Genomic DNA, 11,669 nt, shown 5'->3' with positions numbered 1-11,669 from the left:
TTTGAAACCAAGACTTGGATGCTAGCTAGGCTACTGGCTCGTCACTGATTGAACTATGGGAATTTAGTATCTTTTTCCAGCACGTATCAGCTAGAATTTATATTCCATTGCAAGTCGGGCTCTAGAAGACAGTGTAATTTTATTCTTTCTCGGTATCTCCATTGTGAGTCAGAGTGGCCCACGGGCTTTGCACACACAGAGAGACTCATCACACCGAAACTCTTCTGGGTTTTAGTTTGGGATCCTGCAGGAGCGAGCCCTTAGTTACGGGCGTGCAATACAGACCCGTGTCCTCCAGAGCCCGCTGTGCTGCGCCGAGCGCAACCCGCGAGCGTTCTCAAACCCCGAGTGGCTGCAACACTTTGCAAGGACACCGAAGAGGAGGCACGTCAGCGCTCCGACTTCCTCCCGACGCCGCCTCTGATTGGCTCCTGGGCGCATAAGAAACCGGTGAATGAGCGGCTGACCCTTACAGAAACTTGCCGGAGGTCTTTGGGTGGCACCGATCTCTCCTCCGCGTCCACCCGCGGGCACGCCGAGCCGGAGGAGGATGAGGTCGTCCTGTGTCCTGCTCACCGCCCTGGTGGCGCTAGTTGCTTATTACATCTACATCCCCCTGCCCAGCTCCGTGTCGGATCCCTGGAAGCTGATGCTGCTGGACGCGACTTTCCGGAGCGCACAGCAAGTGGTGAGACGCAGCCCAGAGCTGATTCTCTCTCCCTCCTCTTAAGTAATATTTGAAGGGGGAAAGCAAGATTTCCGGACCGCGTCCCACGAGAACGCATATTTTTCTAACGCAATTAGGCGATCGATTTTTAAGGTGGTTCAGTCTGGCGTTTTCGGGGTGTCGCATTTGCCTCCTTGCTTGCAGCCGGCTAGATCTGTATCTTCTCTGCGTTGGTGGCCGCGAAGGTGAAGTTCTTGAATAGAATTTGACAACTGTTTAACCCTTCGTCTGTCCTAAATATCCCCCCTCTTTCTTGGTTGGCAACGTCAAAAAAAAGAAAAAAAAATTAAATAAATAAATAAATAAATAAATAAAAACACCTTTCAGCATTTTTATAAAATCTCTCCATTTTCCTTCTTCTGTAGGGGCCAGCAGAGAGTGAGTTAAATGTTTTAGGAAGGCTGTGGGAGAAAACAGGCTCTGATTCCTGGTCGTGTGCAGCCACCTTAAAAACAGAAGCGGGCCCCCCGCGATCTCCCGAGGTCCCCTGACTGTGGAGCTCTCTGTTCCTGGGGGCAGCTGGCAGGGCTCCTGCGAGCACTTGAGTAACCGCGGTGATCTCCAGTGATCTCCCGTGTCGTGCGCGGTGCTTATCAGCTCAGCCCAAGAAGGAGGCCAGGAGGCCTGGCTGCTGCTCCGAAGACCAGGCAGCGGAGGGGGCGGCAGCCGCGGTTCGCGTGATGCACTTGTTTTCTGCCTGCCATGCAGCATTTCTTTTCTGTCCTTGATTGTCAAGGAGATCATCTTTGAGCCAGGATACTCCTGCTCACCTTGGCAGGGGAGCATTTCTGTCTCTTGTGCCATGGGGATGGATTTCTTTTCCCCGTAGATAGTGCGGTGTAACTGCAGTTTATTCTACAGTAAGAGACATTAATTTTAGTGCCAGAGAATCTAAAATCTTAACTACAGTCTGCAGCCAAGGCTGGGTCCTATTATTCTAACCCTTCTTAATCTCAGGTTATTTTTGTAAGCACCTTTTTTTTTTTTTTTAATCTTTTTCTTTTTTTTTCAGGAGTGACTAGAGAAAGAGAGAGAGAGAGAAAAAAAAAATCATGATTTTCCTAGTAGGCTGATATTCCTTTTCCCTGTCCATTCTAATTGTGTGTAAAATCACAGAGTCTCTGAGGCTTTGTCCTATCAAAAAGCCCCTGAAGGAGGGTATTGTAGCACATTCCTACTTGGGATTTGGTTTTCTTTTTTTTTTTTTAATTATTTTAAAAAAATTTTATTTTTAACTAACCTGTACACCCAATGCGGGGCTCAAACTCACAACTCTTGAGATTAAGAGCTACCTCTACCACCTACTGAGGCAGCCAGACACCCCAGCGATTCGTTTTTCTTAAATTCAGCCATATTTTCTGTTCCCTGTTGTCTCTTAGGAATGGTTTGTGAAGTTATAGATCTCCTTTCTTCCCTCCTGCTGACTGTAATGCTGACCTGGTGGAAGAATGAACATTCCCTTCTCTAGCATTTGTCCCAAGAAAGGCGGTCTTCTTGTAGGAAGCCCTGAAGTCCCTCTCTTCCTTCAGAAATTATGTAATTTGGGAGTGGTATCCTTTAAAGTTCTTTTAAAGACCTTAAAATGTCTTTACCTGGGTGGGTTATAATGGCCTTCAACAATAAAAAGAAGAATGACTAGTTAGAGGAATAAGAAAAACATGAAAAAAAAATCCAACTGCTATATTGGCTACAGAGATTTTTCTTAGTTTTCAGGTCACCAAAGGAATCTTCCCCATCATATGTAATTTGGGAAAAGTCAGGTTCAGAGAAAAGCCATTCTTCCCCAACTATAGGCTGTCAACCCAACAAAGGCAAGACCTTTGGACCCGATGATCCTCTGTATAAAATGTGCCCTCAGCTGGCGTTTGGGACTGATACTGTGTGTAAAGCCAAGTCACAGAGATAAATAAGGTAACCAGTTATTTTCACCTGACACTGTGGCTTGAGAGTGGGTTTGCCCAGAAGTGGCTCTCATCACTTTTCCTCTAAATTGTGAAGTATCAGAAAGATTGTTCAGTCCACATGGTAGCATATTCTACCCATTAAAGCAATTTACTAATGTCACTTCAAATTGTGCCAGGGAAAAGACAAGGTGACTTGACACATTGTAAGTAAATATGAAAGCATGACTGCTGGAGGTATGCTTCCCTGAGTCCCATCCCAACCAGGCCACTTGCTGGCATCAAGGCCAGGCAATTTACAAACCTTCTCTGGTCCTCTGTTTTCCCTGTAAAACAGGCTTAAAACCTACCTCACGAGGTTGCTATGAGGTTTAATAATGTATTTAGATGTCTGGAACTTCTAGTTATAACTCTTAAGAGTTGTTACAAGGGTCCACTACAGATTGTGGAGAAAATCTGTGGGATTGCCCAACCTTGTTGAAACAGTAAAACAAATGTAAACTGGAAGTGATTTATCTCATTGAAACCTGGGGAGCTACCACTAAATTGCATGGCATGAAGTTTGTTACCCAAGCAATTTTAGTTAGAGTTGATTTGCTCATTGACAAAAGCCATTGAAGCTACTTCAGAGGTGAAGCTTGGCCTACTTCTTAGCACAGTCGGCACGTGCCCAGCATCAAGAATGATGGATGCTGCTTTTATTCTGTGTCATTGGCAAATGCTGCACTTCTTCCTGCCCATTCTTGTCTCCTTTATCTTGTGCAGGTAAGTCAGATAATTGAGATTTTGTTCACTGTACTTTGTCTTTCCTTGGGATCCTCCAATATAACCTAAGAAGAAAATACTTGAAATCTTTCTCTGAAGTCATTTCAAACACAGATGCTGCATTAAAATCCCCAAGGAGCTTTACAAATCCTGATGCCCAAGTTCTGTGCTTTATTCAGAATCTCTGGGAGGTGAGTCCCAGGCATCAGGAGCTCTAAAAGCTCCCCAGGTGATTTCAATGTGCAGTAAAATTTGAGAACCACTGCTCTTTAAGGTCAATCAAATGCATTATGGATCAAATAATCTATATTCCTTAAATTGCACTAGTTATCTTGCATACAGGTTGCTGGAAATGAGCCCTTTTACATTAGCATGGATTAGTTTTTCAGATTAGTTGATTGACACTTTGGCTGTAAGAATCTAAGGGGATAAAATACTAGTTAGGCAAATTACATTGTTATAGCAAAACCTTCATAAGATGTTGAGCTGTGGAAAAACATGAAAGGTTTGGGAAAGGCAGTGGAGAAGATTGGTCAGCAAGACACTAGGGGACAAAAGTAGAGAGTTGAGGAGGGTGCGTTCTGGAGACTGATTTCAAAATGCTATGTAAGGAAAGGTTTTTTCAAAATGGTAATCCTGGTACAGGTGGAGATACTGAGAACTGTGCACTGCTGATTTGGGCAATATGCATCAGAAATAGTAGAAGTAGGCTTATTCTTTGACCCAACAATCCCTCAGTATGAATTAATTTTGAGTAATCAGTGATATAGTCAAAACTATAGCTGTAGAGATCGAAACATTTGCAGGATTAGAAACCGTATTCAACTAGTCCAAAAGCACTACTTTTTTTTTTTTTAAAGATTTTATTTATTTTGAGAGTAAGAGAGAGAGTAAGTGGAGGGGCAGAGGGAGAGGGAGAGCCAGAATCTCAAGGAGACTCCACACTGAGTGTAGAGCTCAGCGTGGGGCTCCATCCTACAACCCTGAGATCATGACCTGAGCTGAAATTAAGAATCAGTCACTCAACTGACTGAGCCACCCAGGTGCCCCAGCACTGCTGTTTCATGAGAAATATGGGGGAACATTCACCAACCTTGTTTTGTTTTTGCAGCATGATTTAAAAAAAAGTGAAAGGAAGAAAAATAAGAAATTATATAAATTATGGAACACACATTTTTTAATACTATACAGTCAAAACATTTAGGTTGTAAAATAATGTTTAATGACCTACAAAAAATATGTACTTTATGTTAAGTGAGGAAATGCAACAAAAATATATAGTTCTGTATATCTATATACCAAAACATACTGTTATGTACATCAGTAGCTATACCAGGCTATCTTTACTTAGAGAAAAGGCAGAAGGGTATAATTTAAAATATAATGTTTTTTTTCTGGTCCATCTTCAATTTTCATTTCTATATATTCTAGCTTTTCTATGAATGAGTATAGTAATAAGAAATTGTTTTAAAAAGTTTTTATAGATTTCCTACTTCTAAAAAAAGGAATTGATATGCACACACATACCAATGTGATTATTATTTTAGTCATTGTTCTATAAGAAAGTCAGATTTCTTTAAAAAAAAAAAAAAAAAAAAGCATCCCAGATCCCCTGATACAGATATCACAGTGGCATGCTTCGTACGTAGTCACTTAGATGTGACACAGTTGGGAAGCCCACTGTGTGCAGTTTTAGGGAGATGCTAAAATGACCTAAAAGAACCTACAGCATGGTAGAATGGAGAAGACATGTTAAAATATAGCTATTAAGAAGGCAGCTGCTGACAGGCATTACTGAAGAGGCAGTTTCAGAAGCTCATAGGAGGGAGAGGTTATGTACAGTTTAGAGGAAGGTAGAGATGGCGGCTAAAGGCAATAGGTGTCTGAAGGGAGCTCAGAGCAAGAGCTGGGTTTGGCTCACCTTGATCATTTCCCAATTTACTAATAACTCTACTATGTATCTTTTTTAAAAAAGATTTTATTTATTTATTTGAGAGAGAGAGAAAGAGCGGGTGCAAGTAGGGGAGGAGCAGAGGGACAGGCAGACTCAGAGAGGAGTATAGAGCCTGATGGTGGGGCTCGGTTCCATGACCTGAGGTCATGACCTCAGCCGAAATCAAGAGTGGATGCTTAAACAAATGAGCCACCCAGGCGCTCCTCTACTGTGTATCTTTTTGATGACATAATGTAAAACAGATAATTGAAATTGATAATTTTGCTGAATGTTCCCCTGTTTCTTCTGGATGACAGTGCTTTTGAACCAGTTGAACAAGGTTTTTCATCTTGTAAAATGTCTCCAAACGTCAAAATGCAACCTGGCTTCCCCGGGATGTTCCATGCATGAATGTGCATTCAGGCTGTGTAAGTGTGTGGTTTAAATCCAGCCAGCCGGATGCCATGCAGAACTCTGGGTTTGCTAACCTTTTTCATAACTGTTTGTGAACTGCAATGTTTCCTACTGTCTGGTAAATTTAACTTAAGAACATTAGTAAATAGTAAGTTTTGTCCGCTGCCTTCTAGACTTGTTGTGATATATATTTCTTCATTTAATTAAAGATCTCACCAATCACAATAATTCTGAACTAACTTGATGGAATTTTTATAAACACTTGCAGCAGAAATGCTTTAAGAATACTTTAGGGGTGGGGCATCTGGGTGGCTGTGTCCAGTAAGTGACTGACTCTTGATTTTGGTTCAGTTCCTGATCTCTGGATCATGGGGTCGAGCCCTGCATGGGGATCCACACTCTGTGGGGTGTCTCCTGGAGATTCTCTCTCTCTCTTTCCCTCTGCTCCTCCCTCAAGCTGTCTCTCTTTATCTCTCTCTAAAATAAATAAATAAATCTTTAAAAAAAATTAGGGCAGATTGATTTAGCTACCAGATGTGTTAGGCAATGCCCAATTTATAGTTTATTTTGTTATTTTTCCTAGAACTCTACAAATATAGCCCTCAGCACAGGAATGCTATATTACTTTATTTTAGTGGGACGTTCTGTTTCTATCATGTGACTTGGGCTTGACCTGAAGACATTTCTGGGAGGTATAGAAGTGTGTTAATGCACAATTACTTGTTTTAAAATACTGAGTATGTATTTTCACTGTCAAATGAAATGATATAGGAGATCATTACTTCTTTTCTCCATTTTATATTTATAAAGAATTAAGAAATGTAATTGAATGTCTAAGTGGCAAACCTAGTTATATTCTCTACCCAGTTTGTGTCCTACTACGAAATTTTAACAATCTTTCAGTGTTTCCAAAATAAAATTAAAATCCTACCCTTTGGAAGTCATCACTCCTTCAATAAATAATAACCGAACACCAGTGCTAAGAACCGAACACCAGTGCTAAGAACCGGCAAAACAAACATGAAAAACCTCTAGCAGTTTACAATGACGCAAAGGGAAGATAAGCCTATTGACCGTTACAGAGGGTGTTCTTTTTTTTTTTTTTTTAAAGATTTTATTTATTTATTTGACAGGGACACAGCGAGAGAGGGAACACAACAGGGGGCAATGGAAGGGGAAGGAGCAGGCTTCTCACTGATCAGGGAGCCCTAGGCAGGGCTGGATCCCAGGACCCCTGGATCATGACCTGAGTAGAAGGCAGGTGCTCAACAACTGAGCCACCCAGGTGCCCCTACAGAGTGTGTTCTTGAATAACAGAGTTTTTGACAGAGGTTTCATGGGTTGCTCCAAGAGCCTGAAAAAGGATCTCTAACGTAGAACTAGGCCCCAGGCATTGAGGACTGTTTCCCCTTCACATTGGCATCTAATCTGAGTTACCAAGGTTGATTGTTTACAGAAAAAAAAAAACAAAACACCTGACAAAAAACTAACCTCTGTAAAGCACATAGTAAGCGGATGTTCTTACTCTCCTTCCCTTACAAAGAAGGAAACTGAAAATGCAAAGGAAAATAACTTGCACAAGATGACACAGTTTATGAGAGATTGAACTCCTGCCTGTCTCACTCTGAGCTCAAGAGCTTAACCATTGTACTAGCTGCCTTTCCACAGGAGCTGAGTGAACGAGATGCAGGAGAAGAGGAGGGTGGAGAAGGGAGGGTGGAGAAGGGAGGGTGGAAGGGCATTCCAATGGGAGAGGGACTGTGCCAGAAGGGACAGTCCAATGGGAGAGGATTATATAGCTAAGGAATTAAAGTGGTTTAGACTTCAGAGAGGTAAGGCTGGAGGGAGCCACAGACCAGATAACAAAGGGCTCTGTGGGCTGACAAAGGGGCCACTGAAAGATTTTTCACAGGGAAATCACATAGTCAAATCTGTGTTCTAGAACAGTCTTCTCAGTGAAAGTGAGTGGAAAGTAGTGAAAGTAGTGGGAATGGATGTGCGTAGAATGAGAGTAAGACTGAGAGATTCTACCAGGGATACCCCCAGGGGGATACCAGTGGCGACACAGGATGTAGAGGCCTGCATTAAGAGAAATGAGACCCTAAAGGAACATGATTTCTTATTATATTTTACATTTATATAGCAGTCTAGATTTTACAAAAGGTTTCACTTAATCGCCCTCTCTCTCTCTCTCTTTTTTTTTTTCCAAAAAAATCTGTGTTTGGCAGTGCCTGGGTGGTGCCCTGGTTAAGCATCTGACTCTTGGTTTTTGCTAAGGTTGTGATCTCAAGGTCGTGTGATCAAGCCCCAAGTCCCACTCTGTGTTCAGTGTAGAATTTGCTTAAGACTCTCTTTGCCCCTCCCCTGCCTCTCTCTCTCTTTCAAATAAAATGAATAAATCATTTTTTAAAAATGTGTTCTAAGTTTTTTTGTTGTTTTTAGTTTTTGGTTGTTGTTGTTGTTGTAGTTTTTAAGTAAGCTCTATGTGGGGGCTTGAACTCATGATCCCAAGAAGAGTCCCATGCTCCACCCACTGAGCAAGCCTGGTGCCCCACCCTTCCTTTTATTTTTGTAATGAATAACTGGCTGTCATGAATTACTTCCATTTATCAAGTGAGGAAACTGAGGTTCAAAAAGGGTCAGTGACCTCCCCAAGATCACATGATTCATTTATATTGGCAAAACAGACACCAGAATTGAATGTCCTGGTTTCCTGTTTTCCTGCTCTCACTTGCCGAGCCAGGCTGACCTAAAAACAAAGTCCTCCATGATGGATTTGCCCTTTTTGTCTCTAGTGCTGTCTCTGTGACCCACCCCTCGTAGCTGCAGGCAGGCACATAGGAGTGCTCATGATAACTTTGACACTAGCTCACTGAATCCTGACCTTTTTCTGATCGCCCCCAGTTAAATTAATCTTCAGTAGTGCTTCCCAACCTTTTTCCATGCCATAGACTCGATTATGCTTGTAAAAATATGCCAGAGGAAATTGGAGGAGATAAGGAGGGAATCGATCTGTATGGGCTTGAATGATAGAACTGGCAAGATTTATACAGAGGATTACACAAATGGGTCTCAAATAGAATATGGATGCTGATAAATCTGGAGTAGCTATAAAAAATGGTTTTGAGTTTTCACCTCCATGAAACATCGAAACATCAATGTCTTGTGGCCCACCTGTTGGGAAGCTCTCCCCCCTCTCCACAGTTTATAACTATTTAAATACAAGTTTGTTATTATTATTATTAAACATAGATAGTCCCCAAGGTACATATGTATCTAGGTAGTCCTATAACTTATTGTCCAAACCAGGACATTTTTAAGAGTGCTAGGAGCTGCTATAATAATCATGCTGGGAAAACTACCTTAAACCAGAATTATTCCCAAACAGATCTGGACAGAGTTTCAGTCTACTTTTATTTGGCTTGCCAACATTCAACATAATCAAGTCAAAGTTGTAGAATGATTCCTGTTGTGCTCCCTGTTCTGCTGAAATCTGACTGTTAACCCTCCAGTGACCTACCCCCCTCATCCCTTCCCTCACCCCCAGGCTTCATGTACCCTGCAATAGTGGCAGAATAGAAGTACTGACTTCCGTAATAGGCACATAGAGCCTGCCACAGTCAATCTCACATTGCGGGATCTAGCCTCAGTGTTCCCATGATGTCTGCACACTTGATACCTCTGCCTCCCATGCCCTCCCACCCGTGGGCTTTAGCTAACATTCCACACATCTTTCAACACCCACTCAAAAAGCATCTCTTTTGGAAACTTTCCTTTTTCCCCAATCAGCCTTAATCTCTCTGTCCTTTATACTCTGCTGGCATTCACATGTGTGTGGCCCATTATGTTTCTTTCCTTAGGTGGATGTTTCTTTATGTACAAGCTCCCCACCAAATTCTAGGCTTTGTCAGCTATCATAGACATAATTCCCCTCTTATCTGTTTTAGGGTTTGGTTTTGGTTTGAAGATCATTTGTTATAGAGAAAACAAGAATTCATGGTTCTGCTTACTTTCAGTCTTCTGTATTACTTCACTTGCACCAAAGAGCAGACTTAGTGCTCCCATGGGCCTGTGACTCTGAACTTACCCCCAAAGGATTTTTTTGCTGCCCTTTGCAACATTTTTTTTTTTTTACAAGCCTCACTGTTTTCTGGGATTTTAACTTCCTCATATTATTTTTGCAAATTGATGCTTATTTTTGAATTTGTAATAAGTGTATCTGTCTGCTTCTTGTTAAACATTAGGCTCTCTTTAAAAGATCACTGGTGAAGGGGTGCCTGGGGGGCTCAGTGGGTTAAAGCCTCTGCCTTTGGCTCAGGTCGTGATCCCAGAGTCCTGGGATTGAGCCCCACATCTGGCTCTCTGCTCAGCAGGGAGCCTGCTTCCTCCTCTCTCTCTCTCTCTCTCTCTGCCTGCCTCTCTGCCTACTTGTGATCTTTGTCAAATAAATAAATAAAAATCTTTTAAAAAAATCCTTTATCAGAAAAGATCACTGGTGAATTCCCACATTCACTTGATACTGTTCTACCTTTCCCTTTTCCTCTTAAATGGATAATTGACGAATGCTTCATGAGAAATTAATTTGACTGACCCTCTTCTGTGCTGCCTGTCCCATAATATCGTCCGTGCTCTGGGATTCACATTACCCTTTCTTTGACGGTTCTGAAGTCTACTCTTCTAAAATGCAAGATGTTTATCTCACTCTTCCTAGTTTATGCCTCAGTTCTAAGGGTACTCTGTCCCAAGCTTGCAGGCCTTTCCATTTCATGGCACAGTTCTTCCCTGCTAGTGAGAAGTATGTCCACGGCAGCAATAATTCCTGTTTCCTTGACTTTCTTAGCAAGTCAGTTCGGCATGTAGAAAATGATCTGCTTTTAATAGAATAAGATTGCTGGCAGATAAGAGTATAATATTGGATCCATTTACTGAATAAATAAACACAACCACTAGCAAGGTTAAATAACTGCTGGCTGTGAACGGGATCTGTTGGGCTCCATAGCCCTTTCTATGATATTCCATAGCTTCCTATTATGATTGTTCCTTCTTCCCTCCTTCCCTTCCAAACCCACACTCTGAACTGTTTTGTATTAGTTGTTTGATCCACATTAAGAAAGCATCAAGCAGGGGCGCCTGGGTGGCTCAGTGGGTTAAAGCCTTTGCCTTCGGCTCAGGTCATGGTCCTGGGGTCCTGGGGTCCTGGGGTTCTGGGGTCCTGGGATCGAGCCCTGCATCAGGCTCTTCGCTCAGTGGGGAGCCTACTTCCTCCTTTCTCTCTGCCTGCCTCTCTGCCTACTCTCGCTCAGTCAGATAAATAAAATCTTAAAAAAAAGAAAGAAAGCATCAAGGATGTAGCATGGATTTATGAATTTCAGTCCTAGAGGATTTTATGTATTATGCCTTCAAAATTTTAGTCCTGGAGGATTTTAATATATATTACACACTGGAGGGTTCTATGGTTATATAAGACCAGGAAATAATGAGTTAATCAGGATTTCTTTATTTACTTGTAAAACATTTTAGAATTCCCACCATACTAACATGTATTTTGAGTCTTGGAATATACAGTGAGTCCCCAAATTAACTATAGGTCTTCATTTTAGAAAAAAACTTCATGATAGGGGTGCCTGGGTGGCTCCATTGGTTAAGCATCTGCCTTCAGCTCAGGTCATGATCCCCGGGTTCTGGGATCAAGCCCCACGTCAGTGCGGAGTCTGCTTCTCCCTCTCCTTCTGCTCCTCCCCTTGCTCATGATCTCTCTATCTCAAATAAATATAATTTTAAAAAGAAAGCTTCATGATACTGATGGTGTTTTAACAATTTGGGAGACCATTTTCATAGTGCTTAAGAGCATGGATTTGGGGATCAAGGAGATCTGTGTTCAAATCCAGACTCTGAGCTATTCAAACTGTGTGACTTTGAAGAATGTATT

The 11,669-nt window shown here is 41.9% G+C and overlaps 1 protein-coding gene across 1 annotated transcript in view; it reads left to right on the top strand.

The window, feature by feature from the left end:
• Positions 1-386: 386 nt before the first annotated feature.
• Positions 387-11,669, top strand: part of NCEH1 (neutral cholesterol ester hydrolase 1) — a 57,045-nt gene continuing 45,762 nt past the window's right edge. The window contains exon 1 of the mRNA XM_047730627.1: positions 387-688. Within this exon, the coding sequence (XP_047586583.1) occupies positions 551-688 (138 nt within the window). The 5' untranslated portion in view covers positions 387-550. The remainder of the gene's footprint in view (positions 689-11,669) is intronic.

The sequence above is a fragment of the Lutra lutra genome, chromosome 1, assembly GCF_902655055.1.
Source record: "Lutra lutra chromosome 1, mLutLut1.2, whole genome shotgun sequence".
NCBI lineage: Eukaryota > Metazoa > Chordata > Mammalia > Carnivora > Mustelidae > Lutra > Lutra lutra.
This window is presented reverse-complemented; position numbering and strand designations above follow the sequence as displayed.